At 41.3% G+C, this 18,635-nt stretch overlaps 1 protein-coding gene across 1 annotated transcript in view; it reads right to left on the reverse strand.

The window, feature by feature from the left end:
* Window positions 1–446: 446 nt before the first annotated feature.
* The window catches only part of LOC115052457 (peptidyl-glycine alpha-amidating monooxygenase B-like), a 39,824-nt gene continuing 21,635 nt past the window's right edge, over window positions 447–18,635 (reverse strand). Inside the window, exons 20-26 of the mRNA XM_029516565.1 lie at window positions 18,112–18,315; window positions 17,822–17,937; window positions 17,489–17,582; window positions 17,243–17,293; window positions 4,258–4,503; window positions 3,615–3,674; window positions 447–2,987 (exon numbers count right to left, since the gene is read on the reverse strand). Coding sequence (XP_029372425.1) covers window positions 2,812–2,987; window positions 3,615–3,674; window positions 4,258–4,503; window positions 17,243–17,293; window positions 17,489–17,582; window positions 17,822–17,937; window positions 18,112–18,315 — 947 coding nt within the window. The 3' untranslated portion in view covers window positions 447–2,811. The remainder of the gene's footprint in view (window positions 2,988–3,614; window positions 3,675–4,257; window positions 4,504–17,242; window positions 17,294–17,488; window positions 17,583–17,821; window positions 17,938–18,111; window positions 18,316–18,635) is intronic.

The raw sequence follows: 18,635 nt of genomic DNA on the forward strand, positions 1-18,635 counted from the left end.
CAACAAAGCAGAATTGTCTGGCAGTGAAGTGGGGTCTGAACCGGTCATTTATGGAGCGCTTGATGAAGGTGAGATGGGGAACAGGTGTGCCTTGTGTCATCCCAGGAAGGTGGATTTTGGCCAGCCAAGACTCCTGCCACAGGAGGGGAGAACAGAGCACAGAAAAAAAAAACAATACAAACACACAAACCCAGACCATGACATTTTAAATTCTATTCTGAATTTTACAGGCGACCAATGAAGAGATGCCAAAACAAGAGAGATGTGATCTCTTTTCCTAGTTACTGTTAATATTTGTGCAGCAGCATTCTGAATCAACTGAAGCCCTTTCAGAGATTTGTTTGGACATCCAGATAATAATGAATTACATTAGTCCAGCTGAGAAGGTACCATCTTTGTTTATCGGCTGTCATGTGACTGAATAACTCAAAACACCTTGATGCTTTGCAGACACTTTATTACACAAACAACATAGTGAAAATAGTACTTCTGCACGAAAACCCGTGTTACAGTAAATACCAGAGCCATACATCGTGTGTGCTGTTTAGAAAATCTGTCAAATCTCAATACAGAGGAACATGGACTGAGCAAATGAAACCTGAGAATGTAGACTGGAACTAAATGTTCTGAGTGGACAAAACAAAGATCTGCATTTCTCTTCCTCTTATGCCTTTGTGACTCTTTATGATGTGTAATATAATGATGGATATTTTTATTGATAATTATTAGTTGTTACATAGTCATTTTGGCAATTTATGATTGCTGTCACCAGATTTAATTGAATTACTTAATTTAGAATTTCCAACCATATCCTAAGCTTTTCATTCATTTTACTAATAATCACCTAGACAATTTTTGACCATCAATTAATCATCAACCATTTTAAACTCAAGCTGAGGTGATACAACAGAAAAGGTGAGCATCAACTGATTAAGATTTGATTATTTCCTTGATTTTTATGATCCAGTTCAGTGCCTCAAGGATCCTGATCCTCAACCTTTATACTCAGTAACTTTAATCCAAGATCTTTAATGTTGTATGTTACACAATGTTGTCCAGTCTATAAAATGTCTTTAAACAGCTGGTGTGCCTATGTATAACTGCTCGCACTGAACAGAGGATTGAACTGGATTCAATCAAGAATCCAGTTCAAGAAAACCAGCTGCCCAAGACTAAAACCTGTAGTTACTCTCTGGACCACTCATGTCTGGTTCAAGCATGAAGTTTTTACAGCAGGTTTACAGTCTGGAACAAACACTGTTCTGGTCTCTGGAGCTAACTTTCTCCTTCATAACAACTATTAGAGAACTTGCAGTACTCAGCCAGTTTAATGTTTATTAAGGACTAAAGTTGTGGTGGAGTCAACACTGACATGATAGTAGAAAAGCTTACTCTAGCTTTACATACCTGTGGGGACCTCAAAGAGGCTGCGTCTACCTGGTTTTACAACCTGTGATTCAGACTTTCCATTTTTCTTAACCTTCAATATTAATCAGTGAAATGCCAACCCATGAATTTTATAGCTTGTTCTTTGAGGGCTTAAACAGGTGGATTGGTCACATTTATCCTTCCTCAGTTCACTCACTCAAGACACCTCTGTCTTTGTGAGGTCTCTTAAGACTCTCATGTGTAGAGACTCGACAGTGTGCCCTTACAGTACTTCTTAAGGTCTACAACTGATATTATTCCTACTAAAGACAGAAATATCAATCAAATCAAGTCCAAATACACAGACATTATTCTGTGAGTCAGGTTTAGTTGAATGGAAAAGATGAAGCTGTGATACAGGTCATAATGGCAGATGCAGAGAAAGGCACAACACACACATGAAAAGGCACAAAATAACGAGATACTGCCAATTAAAAAACTGAACCCAACAATTCAGCTTCAGTGAGTGGGATTTGTGTAATGATGGATGATCTGCTCTGATTCTCCCTGAATCACATTCTGATGTTTAAATAGTCCAGTAAAAATCACATCTTATTGTTTTTTATGGCCTTATTTTAATGGTACCAACACAGTGACTCAGACCCACCCAGACTGTGTGGTCATCTCCCTCTGCTGCTCTGGTCCATGGGTGTGCAGCAGAGATCAGAAGAGGCGTTGATTTGTAAATATACTCACTCAGGAGCTGCTGTGTAGAGGCCTATAAACACAGTGTAAAACTTTGTGTGATGTAACAATGGTCCGGCTTGGCATATTCAGAGGCTGCAAAGACTGAATGAAGCAGCTATGACAGGAGACACGGGTTTACAGATGCTCCTGCTTCAAACACAATATGGGCCACTGAAACTCAAACATTTTCACGACCACAACACCCAAGCTTCTAATTTGCTTCTGTTGTCGGATGTTGCTTCACAGAGAGAGCCTCCTTTCTCTTGGTGAGGCACACAGCATTGGACAAGGACAATGTCACAGTCATGGATCTGTCATTGTGCTTGTCACAGCTCTTCAGGTATGAAACCCATTCTCTACCTAAAACAGTCAGCGGGCTTAGACATGGTTTTCCTTGGTCTGTTTTACGGCTGAACCTGTCTCTGTGGATTGTGCTGATAATAATTTCACTGATGCTGTATGATTGGAAAAATATCTTTTGCAATTAATGTGTTGCCAAGGCTGTATCAAGACCACAGTTCAATTCATTAAATAAGATTAAATTAACTGTCTAAATTAAGCCAAATGGTTTTATATACAGTATATATTAAAATATATAAACAATAAGATTGGCGGCTAACACAACAGTTACACACTTGATGAATAGCATACATCTTGGCAACATAAGCATAACGTTCACAGCTGGGCCCATAGGGTTTAGGAGGACTGAGGAGGTGGCAGAGCAGAGTACTCCTCATTGTCTGAATCACTGCTGTCCTCATCGTTATGCTCTTGGTCGCTGCTTTCAGTGCTCAGCTGGTCAAAGCCCTGACGGCTATAACCCTTGTGGGATGCAAAGAAGTTCCCCAGATTCAGAGTGCCCACTGCTTTACCTGATGACAGGAGGAAAGAGAGGACGGGAGATTAAATCAGAGAAGTGAAACATAAGAAAGGTGGAATTATCAGCAATCAGTAAACATTGTTGAGGAGGGAAGACACAGTAAATGAAAAAATGGGAAAGGAGAAGGCACCACAGGACAGAAAACAGGAGAGGAGAAACATCAGACAGTACTACATATGCACTACCCCACACTGAACAGCACAGCGAGCGCATAAAAGTTAAAGTGTAATTGTTTGAAAAATATGACAATAAAGGATTGGAAGCATTTGTGTTGGTGTGGTAACTTTCCTTCAATGTTTATGAAAAAAATTTGTCTGTTCAAGTTAATTTTAAAGGCGTGGCATGGACTAGCTAACCCTAAATTATGAGCTGTGACATTGAATCATAATTTACAAGCTTCATCAACTGAGCGAGAATAGCTGTCACAAAAATGGAAACACATCACGTGTCAGTGTAGTTGTGTAGATAGCAGTTTATGCTGTTACAGAGGTGCAGTCTGTATGGAGGTTTACTCTACCAGAGCCAGTAACTGTTGAGTTACTGATCCACCGTTACTGGAGAATAGTCTGTAATATGTGAGTGAGACAGCCACGTTTTCATATTTATTTTAATGGCTTACCTCTTATTTTTCCAAAGATCTCGCCCACAGAAGTGGGGTCAGTTTTCACCTCACATTGATCTGAAAATATTCCAACAACATTCAGAATATTTAGCAGAATGCTGAGAGCTTGGCAAAGTTCACCCCTGTTTTTATGAAAAGATTGGTCCTGAAGGGAGTTGATCATCCTATCTGTGGAAGACACTTGTAGACCCATACATTTTCTCCTGCGCTGACTCTTCTTCTCTTTCTGTTCACTTTTTTGCTGACCATATATTCTCTAAATCACAGAGTTCCATTGATTAAGTCAAATTATTCCTGCGCTATTGTCAAATAAATGTACCCACTTTGAACAGTGCTTTTACTTGCCAAACCTGAACACGCCCATTAAACTTGGCTTCTTCATTCCAGAGTAATGTTGGACGACAAAATCCACTGATCTTTATAGAAATGGGTTCCAAAACTTAATCACTCTGAATCGAGAAAAAAATATTTTGACATTGTTCCTGAAGGTAAAAGTAGATTTTCTGCTCATCCTTTCCTGACAGTGAAGGGATGAGCAGTGGCCTCCACCTCCTCTCAGGACTCAAGTGAGCAGAAGGCAAATGCCTGCAATTAATCTGATCAAACCCTGTACAGACGACGGTTCTACTGTCATACATACTGTTCTTTCTCCAGCAGATGATGACTCCTAAAGAGATGACTAGCAGCAGAGGAACAAGCAGCAGTGTTGTGATGATGGCTGGAAGTAGGCCCTGCCCTCTGTTGTGTTTTGCGCCACTCTTCTTCTCCTCCTCCTCCTTCTCCTCCTTCTGTGGTGGAGGTTGCTGAGCCTTGTTCTGCTTCTCTTGGAAGGCTGCCGTCTTGTTATGTTCAGGCCTCAGCTTTGTTTGGACGATTGTCTCCATTTCTACACAGAAGAAAATCTGATGGTTATCAGGTTGTAATCAAGCCACCACAGACCGTCAGGCTGTGCCCTTCATCACAGCTGCTATGTGAATTCTTGGTTTGTTGATTAAAGTAAGGAAGTAGAACAGATGAAGCTGAGGATATCAGTCCAGTCTTTTTTCCCACCAACAGAAAAATCTACAGAATCACTGGATAATGACATGACAGAAACCACTGAACTCTGATCTTTCTCTGACCTTCCATTGTCTCTTGGTGCAGAACTGTGGCCACAGTGCCCTCGTGCTTATATTTGCTTTTATTTTATGATAGGTATGTCTTTTAATTATTTGTCTGGCTTGTGTTGTTATTTATGGATGGATGATGCTGAGTTGGAAAAGTGTTATCTTAAATATTTGGCCAGAGGGAAGCATAGAGCAGCTACAAGACTGTTTAGAAAGGATAACCTGGGGCTTCCGATTTCTGCTTGATGGAGTAGGCAGCAGAGGACAAAAGCTTTGACAAATAAACACTTTCTAAATAAGTTTAACCCTCCAAAAACCAAGAAAAGGGAGCACTGCCTTCATTTTTAACCACTTAGTAACAAAACTCCTGATATGTGGAAGAGCTCCCTGCAGAGGGAAACAACAAGGAATGCAGGTACAGAAAATGATAACTCCAATCACACGAGGCAGCCCAAAAATGGCACAGCAGTGAATACACAGGAGAAAACACCCAATACCATGCCGGATGCTTTCCCTGTAGATGCATCGAGAGGAGATACAGATATCCAGAAAACCGGTGCTAGTCCATATAAAAGCTGATATTTCGACATTGTTTCTTTCCGCAAAGAGACAAAAGCCGATATATGGGCCATACGGGACGAGCTAGCATGACTCCACTCAGCACAGGCTGAGACAGCTAACAAATATAAAAAGATGGCAACTGCGCTTGGCGAAACGATAGACAGAGTAACTGTGCTGGAGAAGTCACAACAATTGATAACTAAGGAATATAATAAAATGCAGGACAAATGTAAAGAAAACAGAAGCAGGAGACAAAATCTAAGGTGGGTCAGTATTATAGAGGGAGCCGAAAGAGCGAATATGATCAAATTCCTTGCAGATTTCTTCCCCGTTGTGCTTGGAACTGACATATTCAGCTCCCCAGTGGTTATCGGTGTTACCAACTCCTTAGTTTGGGGGGGTTTGTTTGGTTTTAAAAAACAACAAATCACGGTAAAACATGAACATTTTAAACAGTTTGCACAATAGAATAGACAATAGAAAAAACTGTCAGTGGCAATGTGAGACAGTGTGTTAGTCTTGCCCTAACACAAGTACAGACCCCCATCCACACACACCCATCCACACACAACACACACACACAGGCTGCACTGCCTCACAGAAAGAGTGGGTCATCGTCATTTTGGTCAAGGCTCTTTATGGCAGGTTCAGCAACTAAGGGAGCTGACTTAAGTGAGTAAGCTGCTGATGTGCCAAAAAGCTGCAAAACATTATCAAGCTGGTGCTCATAGCAAGCCTCACCAAACAGCTTCAGTCCATACCGGATGTACAGGATGAAGTTAAGGGTCTGCAAGGACATCCGATTTCTGAGTTTACTTTTTACCACACTCATCTGGCTAAATACTCTCACAACTTCAGCATTCGAGTGTGGCAATGACAACACAGACACAGCAGCCATGGCACTTTCTTGGAACAGGTTGGTATCAGCTGCATCCCTGAACTTCCAAATCTCACTCCAGAAGTCCGGTGTGTGTTTTGTCTCATTCCATTTACAAAGATGGATGACACGCCATTCCTGGACAATCTTGTCTATCTCTGCAGGGGAGTAGCCAAGAAGTTTGCTCATTTTTACAATTTCTCCAGGGCACATACTGCTTCAGTGCTTCAGTGTTTCCTCCACATTGAAAATTGATTGACATTCTTTGATGTTGTCTGGCAGTCATATAAAACCTCAGCCATGCAGAAGTGTTCACTGGACTTTGTGACTGAGAAATGCAGCCTAAGCTCCTCCCACTGGTCCAAAATGAGTGAAACCACAGGTTCAGTGGAGAGCCAACGTGTGGCACACACCTTAGTTATATGTAAGAGTTTCTCACAACATGGCCATGTAAGCCTCCCTGCATTTTGGAGACACTGAAAACCAATTGCAAGTCTCTCGTACCAAGTACCAAGGAGGAGCCTGAAACACTAGTCACCCACATCTGCAACCAACTTTTTCAGAAAGTAAGGTGCTAGAACACCATTGATCCTTTCTGTGCACTTCGTCCTGTGTATTTTGAAGTGGGTAGCAGCAGTTGAGTCTGAGAAAGCCACTCTACATGCTTCTCCAATGTGGTCACATCCCAGCTGAACAGTGTTCAGCGATAGCTAATGCCATGGTGGCCTCAACCTTTTTTACAGAATCTATTTTTTTTTTTTTTGGCAGCTTGTTTTGTGTGGAAGTGTTACATATCTTTACCTTTTGAATGTGTTTTTTTGATGTCATTTGTGTTTTGTTTTGTTTTTTTTTTTACAGTTTGACATAGAAATCAGCCTTACAATACATACAGTATGCCCACTCGTTCCTGTATTTTTGACTGTACAGTTTAGACTGAGACGTGTTCGGTTTCACACACACACACACACACACACACACAGTGGACGAGGTGAATAAGGGACTGAGGCTGTGTGAGTGAAATGCAGTGATTTATTTTGCTGCAGTGATTTGTTTTAGACAAAAACTTTCATATTTACTTCCCACCGTTTCAACCTACTGGTTCACACGTCTCATCTGACTGCAGCTGGGAGGGACTGCTGTGACTCACGAGGACTGCACCGCCTGTGAGTGCTGTGGGACAGGGGAGAGGTTGATGGCAGCACACGCTGCTTGTTGAGAAGAGTAGTATGTAGTATGATGTGATTTAATGTCAGAATCTCCAAAAGTCTCCAATGACACCACAAAAAGTTGCTAGATTTGTCAATTGTCGCTTTTGGAAAATTGGTCTGAAAACTTGTTCATTTTACCGACAAAGTTGCTAAGTTGGCAAAACTGGTGGTTATAGACCGGGTACACCGCCCACTTGCCCCACGGCCAAACAACTGAGAGAGACCCCAGGCCATCGTGCACCTCCACTATTATACGGACAGACAGAATATAATGGATCTGGGCAAAACTAAAGGGTGACTAACATACAAAGGAGACCAAGTGTAAATCTTTCCAGACGTGAGCCCAGAGGTCAGCAGACAAAGCTACCTATATTTCATCAGATATAATCTCTGACTCAAATGGCAGATATGTAATAGTAACTGGGGAAATTTATAACACTCCAATAATTCTAGAAAACATTTATGGCCCCAGCTTTGATGATGAAAAATGTATAGGTTCAGAACTAGCTTCCTTACCCAATTGTCCCACCCACAACCTGATTTTGGATGGCAAATTTAACTTTGTGAAGGATTCAGTCCTCAATAGATCATCAAACAAACAACCCTCTTAATGGAATAGATGCATATATGAACCAGAACCCAAGAAAATAATTTTTTTTCTCTCAACCACACGTCCTTCTCTAGAATTGACAATTTCTTCATAGACTCATAACTACTTACAGCAGTAATGAAGCCATTTTTTTTTTTTTATCAGACCATGCCCCAGGAAGACTGCAAATAAACTTTCCATGTAGACAGAAAGCCAAAACATAGCATATGGGTAACAGTTTACTAACTAGCAAAACCAATGTAGAGTTCATCAGATCACCAAATAGCTTTATATATGCGAACCAATAAGACTCTAGAGGGCCCTAAAAGCAAAAATTAGAGGACAGATTATTTCCTACTCTGCTCACTTGGTCAAAAAACAAAATGAGAGAAGAAAAAATATAACAGGACAAATTGTTGCATTGGATAAACAGTATGCAGTGTCCTGACCGGATTGCTAAGAGGACAAGTGTCATATCCTCACCTGGCAGCCTGTTCACCTCCATACTTAAGTCAGGCCAAACTGAAATCATTAGTGTTCCCAGCATGTTTTACCCCTTTGTGTTTCTTTGCACTCAGCCGTGTCTCTGTGTCTCAGGAGCCTACCAGCTCACCTGCTACGCTGCCTCCCTGGACCCACTCTGATCCCGACCTTCCCAGCTACCCTGCACCTGCCATCTCCACCCATACCCATCTCTGTCCCACTGCCTGCCTCATGGCACTGTAGCGATTCCCCCTCATCCAACAGTTTGCCTCAAAAAATTCTGTTATACTTCAGCCTGTTTCTGCTCTGTGTCTGTGCCTGGTCCACCTCACCGCATCCTGTCTGGAAACAGAGACAACTAAATTAATAAATTGTTCCAAGCATAAATACTTTGAACATGGGGAGAAGGCAACTGGCTCATCAGACAAGAATATCTAAGGCATCTAGACATATAGTCTCACACCAGTTCCGAAAATACAACAAAAGACCGATAAGAAATAAACCAATTCAAACAATTTTATTCTAAACTATATACTAAAGAAACAACTGTTCATTCTAGAACTATACAAGAGTTTTTTTTTTAACCTAAAGATTCCTTCCATCTGTCAGGAGGATAGGTATTTGTTGCAGAATAGAACTCCAGAGGAGGTGACCTTTGCAATATGCCACTTACAAAGCTTGAAAGCACCAGGCCCAGATGGGTACACATCCGAATTTTATAAGACTTTTGTTGTGGAGGTTGCACCTCTTCTTTTTAAAGTTTTTAATTCATCATTTGAGACAGGGTTTCTTGCAACAGCATTCTATCAGGCAACAATTTTTCTAATACACAAAAAAGGGAAAGACCCCATGGAAGCAGCATCTTACAGACCAGTGAGTCTCCTGAATATAGACACCCAAATTCTAGCTAAAATACTGGCAATAACACTAGAAAATGTACTCCCAACAATAATTCATGAAGCTCAAACAAATTTAATTTTAACAGACAATTGACCCATAGCATCCACAGATTACTCATTATTATATATACATCCTACTCCAAGTCAATCTCTGAAATATTGATATCACTGGACGCAGAGAAGGTTCAAAGTGTATTTTTCATGGCTCAAGCTCCTTTAACATCTCCAATGGCGTCAGTACAGACAAATAAGATTAGATCCGAGTACTTCAGGTTAAGATGTTCGAATAGGCAGGGATGGCCTCTTGCAGTCTCTTTGCGTATTTCAAAAGAAAACAGTGGGACATTGGCTATTGCGGTAAGCGTGTTACATCATTTCCTGTCACTGGTGGTTGTGCTCTGTTTCCTCGTGTGCCATCTCTGCTATTCACCTGATTAATCAACAGTTATCAAACTTATACTAGCCAAGAACTCTATCTCTCCCCCCTTCCTAAGCTTTACAGACAATTCTGTAGCTCTGCTAATCGAACTAAACGATTAGAAATGGCCTGTAGCTCTCTGCCTCCTTTTCTGATAGCACCTCTTCATAGATGCAGGAAGATGGTAGAAATGGAGGCGAAAATTTGTTGAGTCAGAGTCGAGCCTGCGCACCTTAGCTAGCCCATCCTTTGCTAGTGTAGCTAGCCTCCCCCCTATAGCCAGTGCGGGCACCTGAGCAGCCGGGATCTAGCCAGGGCGGCTGGGTGAGACAAGAGGCATAGTCATAGGCAGCAGCCCCCGGCTCACCACCAACCAGTTAACGTTTCCAACAGGTTCAGTGACACACCCGTTAAAAAGCCAACTCTAGTGATTGGTGATTCTATTCTGAGGAATGTGAAGTTGACACTGGCAGCCATAAGTGTATCAAGGGGGCCAGAGGAGGCGACATCCAGTTTTATCTGAAATTACTCGTTCTTCTTCTTTTTGTTGGTTTACGGCGGTTGGCAATGGTGCATGACTGCCACCTTCTGCTCCGAAGTGTGAGTCAGACTAAGCTTACATTCTTGGTCCCCACAAAGAAAAGACAATATATATATATATAAATAAATAATTAAATACATAAAATGTAAAACAAGACAATCAAAAAAAAAAAAAAAAATCCTCTAATCTGCACCTATTCACATATACCCACCTACTTCATTCACTTATACTCTTTCTCTATCGTACACCCCTAGTGCCCTCCAACCCTATAGCTCTTTAGGAATTCTAAGATTACTTTGACCTGTGGTATTTCAGCCATTTCTACTTGTAGGGCTGGTACTGGTGAGGTTTTAAATGCGCTGCTGCACACTCTTAAGGCCTGTGCCTGCACTATATCCAGCCTTTTTAGATGAGATCTGGCTGCAGAACAATATACAGCACACCCACAGTTAATCACAGATCTAATCAAGGCCACATATATTCTTTTAAGGGCCCAATTGCTACCTGTCATACATTTGTCTTCTATTCTTTGTATATGTCTTGACCAAGTTAGTCAAGTGTCAAAGAGCACTCCTAAGAACTTGAAAGTTTCAACTCTTTCTAATTCCTTTTCATTCATTCCTTCAACCCTTCTTTCACTTTCCTCCTTGTAAAAAATACTGTCTGAGTATTTTCCACGGAAAATCTGCACCCTCACTCATATCCCCATTACACCACCTCATCAATTGCTCTTTGCACTTTCCCAACCGCATATTCCAAATTCCTTCCTCTCTTCCACAGGGCCCCATCATCAGCAAACAGCGACCTCCCTATATCTTGTGGTATGTGGCAAAGACATCATTAATCATTATACTAAATAATAATGGACTGATAACAGTGCCTTGTGGAGTACCATTTACAACAACATGCTATCTAGAGCTTTCAGAGCCAATCTGGACCTGAATTTTCCTTCCAAATAAAAAAATCTTTGATCCAGTTGAACTTTTCATATCTTTTTGTATCTCAGTTTCTAGCCTTATCACTGAGTCCATTGTGTGCCTACCTCTTCTAAACCCACTTTGATAATTTGCTAGCAATCCTTTCTTTTCTAGTTCATATGCGAGCCTTTCTGCTGTCACCCTCTCCATTATTTTACATAAATTGGAAGTCAATGCTATTGGCCTGTAACTTGTGGGTTTAGATGGGTCCTTGCCAGGTTTTCTAATGGGGATCACTATAGCTTCCTTCCATGCTGTGCGTAGGATTATATTGCAGAAGTGTCTCCAACTTGCTCTCTTGGCTTGGCGGACTGACTCTCCTCACCAGTGCCAGTGCCTTTTTAAACTGGATTAAATGCTGCCTGTTGTGTTTTTTTTTAAGTTGTTTGAATGTTTTGTTTCTGTTCCTTACAGTCTGATGACATTCCTCTGTCCACCATGGTACCATTTTTTTATTTTTTATTTTTTTTACAAATTTTGCTTTTGCTCCTTGGTATTTATTCCTCTACTGCCTGAATAATTCCTACGGTCACCTGCCTATTAATATGATTCACATTCCCCACAGTGTTAGCCTTATTCATACTCTGCTCTGGGAGTAATTGGAACTTCTTCCAGTCTGCTTTACCAAAGACCTATCTTGGTACTCATCATTTGGCCTCCCTTCCACTCTTTACCCCACTGAGCATACTATAGGATAATGGTCACTTCCTACCTGTTTCTATTACCACTCCCCAATTACACTTTTTAAGCTGATTTCAGCAATGAATTTTACCAAGGCCCTTTTATCCACATACACTCTATCACTTATGTTTTGCTGCTTCTTGTTCTTTGTTCTGCTCGGTTGACATTCTCATAGCCTCTGCATATGCAATTCTCCCCTCTGCTCTCAGTTTTTGGTTCTCCTGTCTCATTACCTCACACCCCACATTTTCCATTTTTGGGGTTGCCTCCACATCTGGCACATCTTTGCTCCTTACAAAATCTGGCAGTATGACCAAACCTTTGGCAGTTGTAACATCTTAATGGTTTCGGATATTCTTACCAGATAGCTCATACACCCCAACAACACTTTCTTTGGCACAGTTTTTCCATCATTCCATCATTCAATCATCAAAGTCTCACTGTCCCCTTTTACCCCAACTTTTGTAGTTTTCATTCTTTATACGCTAATTTTTACTCCTTTCATGCTCCACTTTAGCTCCTCCATTAACACACTCAGTGGAACTCCTGTGATAATTCCTTTGCACCCACCTCTATTTTGTACTCCCACTCTCCCTGCATTTTCCACCTAGTTTTTCCCGATTTCTTTCAGGTCGAATGCTTTTTCAACTTGTTCATTATTTGCATATTTTACAGATTACCATCACTGAAGATTTTTGCATGCTTGATCTCTCTGATCAACAGCATTGTTGTTAACACAAACGGGCTGATTTTTTTCGATATTCCGCAGGATTTTAAGTGCGCCTTATAGTGCGAAAAATTCAGTAATGTGGAATCGGTGTGCAAGTTTTCCAAAACAAAGTCGGACACTGTAGTTTTCTCCGCCCCCCTCCCCAGTCGGACCAGTGATGACATGTACAGCCGCATGTCGTCATTTAACCGCTGGCTGTCGAGGTGGTGTCCCGAAAACAACGTGGGCTACGCAGATAACTGGAACGCTTTCTGGGGGAAACCTGGTCTGATTAGGAGAGATGGTGTCCATCCCACCATGGATGGGGCCGCTCTCATATCTAGGAATGTGGCCGATTTTATTAGAAAACCAAAACCCTGACAACCCTGAGCCAAGACCAGGAGTCAAAGCTACAGTTTAACATGCTCCTCTGCGCTTCAGTCAGAGCGGTCACCTGCCAAGAATAGAATAGAGGTCTGTCTGTGGAAACTTTGCCTGTCCCCCGAACACCTAAACTTAGAAAAGTTACTATACCCAAATTAAACAGAAGAGGAGCTAAAAACAAAAACTTAACTGAAATCAAAACAGTATTCGATCACTATCATCAAAATCCCTACTAGTCAATGATCTCATTGCTGATCATCGTATTTATTTATTTTGTATAACTGAAACGTGGCTGCAGCAGGATGAGTGTGTTAGTCTTAATGAAGCTACACCCCCAACTCATGTTAACTTTCATATCTCTCGTACCACAGGTCGAGGAGGGGGGGTGGCTGCGATATTTCAATCAAGCCTATTAATCACCCCCAGACGAAAATCTGGCTGCAGGTCTTTTGAAAGCCTCACTCTTAGTCTCTCCCACTCGGACTGGAAAGGTGAAAAACCAGTTCTGTTAGTTACAGTATACCGTCCACCTGGTCCATACTCAGAATTCCTATCAGAATTTTCTGAGTTTATATCAGAGTTAGTACTTAGTACAGATAAAATCATTATACTGGGAGATTTCAATATACATGTTGATGTAGAAAGCGACAGCCTTAGTTCTGGGTTTCTTTCCCTACTAGACTCAATTGGCTTTTCCCAGCATGTGAATGAACCCACTCACTTTTACAATCATATCCTTGATCTTGTCCGAGCATATGGCATTGAAATTGACAAGCTAACAATTTTTCCTCAAAACTCTCTGACTGACCATTACCTTATTACATTTGAGTTTACTTTAATGGGCTGCATAGCATTGAGGAATAAACTCAGCGACAGAAGATGTTTATCTGAAGCTGCTGTGGCTAAATTTAAAGAGAACATTCAGTCATCAATCCCAACAATGCCATATCTAAATTCAAATGAGGATTTCTTCCATACACAGGTTGATGACCTTGTGATTAGCACTATGGCCACACTGTGTTCAAATCTTGACGATGCCGCTCCTCTCAAAAAAAAAAGTAATCAAACAGAGGAGGCTGTCTCTGTGGTATAGTTCCCAAATTCGTGCCTTAAAGCAGACGTCAAGAAAATTAGAACGAAATTGACGTTCCATTAAGTTGGAAGAGTCTTACAGAGCCTGGAAAGATAGCCTGAAACATATAAAAAAGCTCTCTGCAGTGCCAGAAGTTCATATTACTCAGCACTAACGGAAGAAAACAAGAACAACCCCAGGTTTCTCTTCAGCACTGTAGCCAGGCTGACAGAGAGCCATAGTTCAGTTGAACCAGTGATCCCCTTAGCTCTAAGCTGTGATGATTTTATTAACTTTTTTACAGATGAAATTCTCATGATCAGAGAAAGAATTTATCAGCTCTTGCCCACGTTAGATAAAAATCTCCTACTGAATACAGCAACTCCTGAATCAGCTGCGACACCTCTTTTACATCTGGAATCATTCTCACCTCTAAATCTCTCAGAGCTAGCTTCTATAGTTTCATCATCCAGACCGTCAACCTGTCTATTAGACCCAGTACCAACTAGCTTCTTTAAAGAGATTTTTTACTTAACTAAGCCGTTCATTCTAGATCTGATTAATCTGACCTTATCTTTGGGTTATGAACCTCAGACTCTTAAGACCACAGTCATCAAAGCTCAGCTTAAAAAGCTGAATCTTGATCCAGATGTTTTGGCAAACTATAGACCCATATCGAATCTTCCATTCATTTCTAAAATCATTGAGAAAGCAGCAGAAAACCAATTACACATCATAGCACAGAAACAGCATTGGTTAAAGTCTCCAATGACATTCTAATGGCTTCAGACAATGGCTCAGCCTCCATACGTCTCCTCTTAGATCTCAGTGCTGCATTCAACACCATATATCATAATATTTTGCTACAGAGACTGGAACATGAAATGGGCATTAAAGGAACTACGCTAAGGTGGTTCCAATCCTATTTATCAGATAGACATCAGTTTGTTCATGTTAACAATAGCGCCTCCTCATGTACTGCAGTCAATTATGGAGTCCCCACAGGGTTTGGTACTTGGATCAATCCTCTTTACGCTTTATTTGCTTCCTTTAGGCAACAGTATCAGGCAAAAACAGCATCAACTTTCATTGTTATGCAGATGACACTCGGCTGTACCTATCAATGAAGCCAAATGAAGTCACCCAGATAGTCAGACTGCAGGCATGTCTTGAAGACATAAAAGTCTGGATGACCAAAACTGTTTTACTCCTTAACTCTGACTCTGGCCCTAATCATCTCATAGAAACGGTATCTAATCATCTAATCAGTCTGGACGGCATTAGTTTGGTTTCCAGCACTGTAAGAGCCTTGGAGTAACTTTTGACTGTCCATTGTCCCTCACATAAAACAAGTCAGTAGGGCAGCTTTCTTCCACCTGAGAAACATTAGGAAAATCAGAAACATCCTCTCTCAAGATGATGCAGAAAAACTAGTCCATGCATTTGTAACTTCTAGGGTGGACTATTGTAACTCATTACTATCTGGATGTCCAAACAAATCTCTGAAAGGCCTTCAATTGATTCAGAACGCTGCTGCACAAAGATTAACAGGAACTAGGAAAAGAGATCACATCTCTCCTGTGTTAGCTGCTCTTCATTGGCTGCCAGTAAAATACAGAGTAGAATTTAAAATCCTTCTGTTAATATATAAAGCTCTTAATGGCCAAGCTCCATCATATCTCAGAGAGCTCATAGTTCCTTATTGTCTTAGTAGGCTACTCCGCTCCCTAGATGGAGGTTTACTTGTGGTTCCTAGAGTCTCCAAGAGTAAATCTGGAGGCAGGCCCCCGCAGGCGCTGACAATAACCATGCTTCTTAGAAATCCCTGTGTCTCTCAGTTCTAAGCATGTGTACTGCATTTACTAACCATGTTTTCCCGAGGTCTCTGTCTCTCCCAGTTTCTCTCCTCTCTCTCCCTGTCCTCATCCTGCAGGAGGTGACTCATCAACATCCCATGTTCCTGCAATGCCTGCTGCTCCCTCGTCTTCATGAATTCCATACTGCAGCTGCATCCACGCTGCATCATGTTCCTGCCTACACCTGTTTGAATGTCCCCCTCTCCTGCTCTCATTCTCACCCTACACTACACCCCCTGCCCCCCGTGCCTCCCCCCCCCTCTCTCTCTCTCTCTCTCTCCCCCTCCGTCCCTCCCTCCCACTCTCCCACTCTCAACCCAACCGGTTAAGGCAGATGGCCGCCCCCCCTGAGCCTGGTTCTGCCTGAGTTTTCTGCCTCTTAAAGGAAGTTTTTCTTTGCCACTGTCGCCAAGTGCTTGCTCATCGGGGGATGTGTTGGGTCTCTTTAAATCATTTGATAAAGAGTTGGTCTAGACCTGCTCTCTCTGTAAAGTGCCTCAAAGTAAGTTGTTCTGATTTGGCGCTATAAAAATAAATCTGATTTGATTTATCTATCAACAGCAGTATAATCACTCTTGCAGAAGAATGGGAAGTCAGTGAAATGTTCAGGTAAATTGCATGAACTCTTTCTGTTCTGTCTTTCTGTAGACCCTCAAAAACACTAACACAATGAAGCGTTATTGCTGTCTTTTTAAGGATTTGCAGTAGAGAGTTGGATCACTAATGCCATCACTGTCTGCTTCAGCATCTGCATAGCTCAGTACAAAAAAGAACAAAAAAACAAAACCCCCAAAGATATTCAAAACAGCAGAAAAAAAACATTAACATACAGCATCCCTCCCTGGCAGACATATATATAAAAACTGCTGTATAAAATGAATATTTAACATCATGAAAAACTGTTTGCACCCTGTCTTCTGGGACACCCACGAGAGCAAGAAAACCTTTCACAAAAAGATTCAGAAACACCTTCATCCATATGCTGAATCAGTTACTTAACAATCATGTATGACTTGATTACAGTATGTACATCTGTGCTGCAAGCACTTGGTTTACTCTGTTACTTTATTGTGCTCTTTATTTTAATATTATTGTGCCCCATTTTACTGTGCCTTAAAGTCTTTTTTCAGTATGGATTTCAGGGAATTGCCATTTCATTGTTAAACAATGACAAATACAGTTCCATTCATTCTTTCATTCATTCATTCATTGATCAGTAGCATTAGCAGCAGCTGACTTGTTGGACACACTCTCCAAATCTCACCTTGTAGTTCTTGGACCTGGATCCCTGCTTTCTTTACAGAACGATGAAGTTCTGGAAAATTAGGATGAAAACAATAAACGCAGAAGTAGACTTTAATTGAACATAAAATAAATGAATAAAATAAATTGCACATCAAATATACAAGAAACATAAAACCAGGTAGTGCATTCTCAGTAAAAACATATACACAAAATGGTTAGGACAAAGATCATGACAGTCTCGCTCTTACTAAAACTGACAACTTACTCTCAGTAAATTTGAAGACTGTTTTACTGTCTGCGTCCCCGACAAAGATGCTGCCATCCCTGGTTTCCACAATATCATGAGGCATTTTAAACTCCTGAAAATGAAGAGAAATCAAAGTCTAGAAACCAAACCTGGACTTGTACTTCCTCCTGAGCACCAAACAGCTCTGATCTGATCTACTGAAGAGCTGGTTTCAGGTTTCTGCCTCCACAGTTACTAAATCAAGGTTCACAGATTGTTTCCCTGAGGTTTAATGACTGTGCTCAACAGAGACCACATACTTTGTCTACATATCTGATAATGATGAATATCAGCATATGTGAGTGTGTCTACCTTCTTGTTTGGACTGAAGGTATCCAAAATATCCTTAGATGAATAATTGATTATAAACCCTCTGATTGGAGCTGAGTGATACGGAGAATCTCCATTTACTGCAAAGAGCAAGCCGTCTACACACACGCACGCGTGCGCGCACACACACACACACACACACACACCATCAGTCATCATTTCTCTAAAAGAGTGTTTAAGACATTACGTCTTTTTAAATAATTGTCTTATAAAAAGGGATACAAGCAGGCATTATGTTCTGATCATCCCCAGCATAAAAGTCCTTCACTCACCTCCAGCAGGGCTGTACGTGATGGCAAACACCTCCCCTCCAAACTCATCCTTCTTTATCTCTTTGACAAACTCTCCAGTCTCTGCGATGAAGCACTGAATACGGCCATTCTCCCTGTCAGCTACGCACACCTCCTGTCGGTCAGCGAGAAACACTAGGCTGTGGGGCACCCTGAACGGTACACGCCTCCTCCTGTCTGAGGAGCCTGCAGAGAGAAACATGCATAGAGACAACTAAGGCCAGACACGGTGTGGAATCTTGCTTGAACATGGCACAACATCTGACAAACAGGACTATCAGTGTACCTCTGGTCGCAACACAAGTTTATGATGGGTGGTTCTTTAAAAAGCTAAAAATACAAAACTGGACCAGTATCAAATTGCACAGTCATTTCAGTTTGAGAAAATCCATGTGCATGTCTTTAGCTGAGCAAGTACAGCTGCATTGTGAACACTCACGGGTGCCTACTAAAGTTTCCTGTTTCTTTTTCTTGAGTCAGTAAAAGATTTTCAAGAAACATTCAGA

The sequence above is a fragment of the Echeneis naucrates genome, chromosome 12 (assembly GCF_900963305.1).
Source record: "Echeneis naucrates chromosome 12, fEcheNa1.1, whole genome shotgun sequence".
Lineage (NCBI taxonomy): Eukaryota > Metazoa > Chordata > Actinopteri > Carangiformes > Echeneidae > Echeneis > Echeneis naucrates.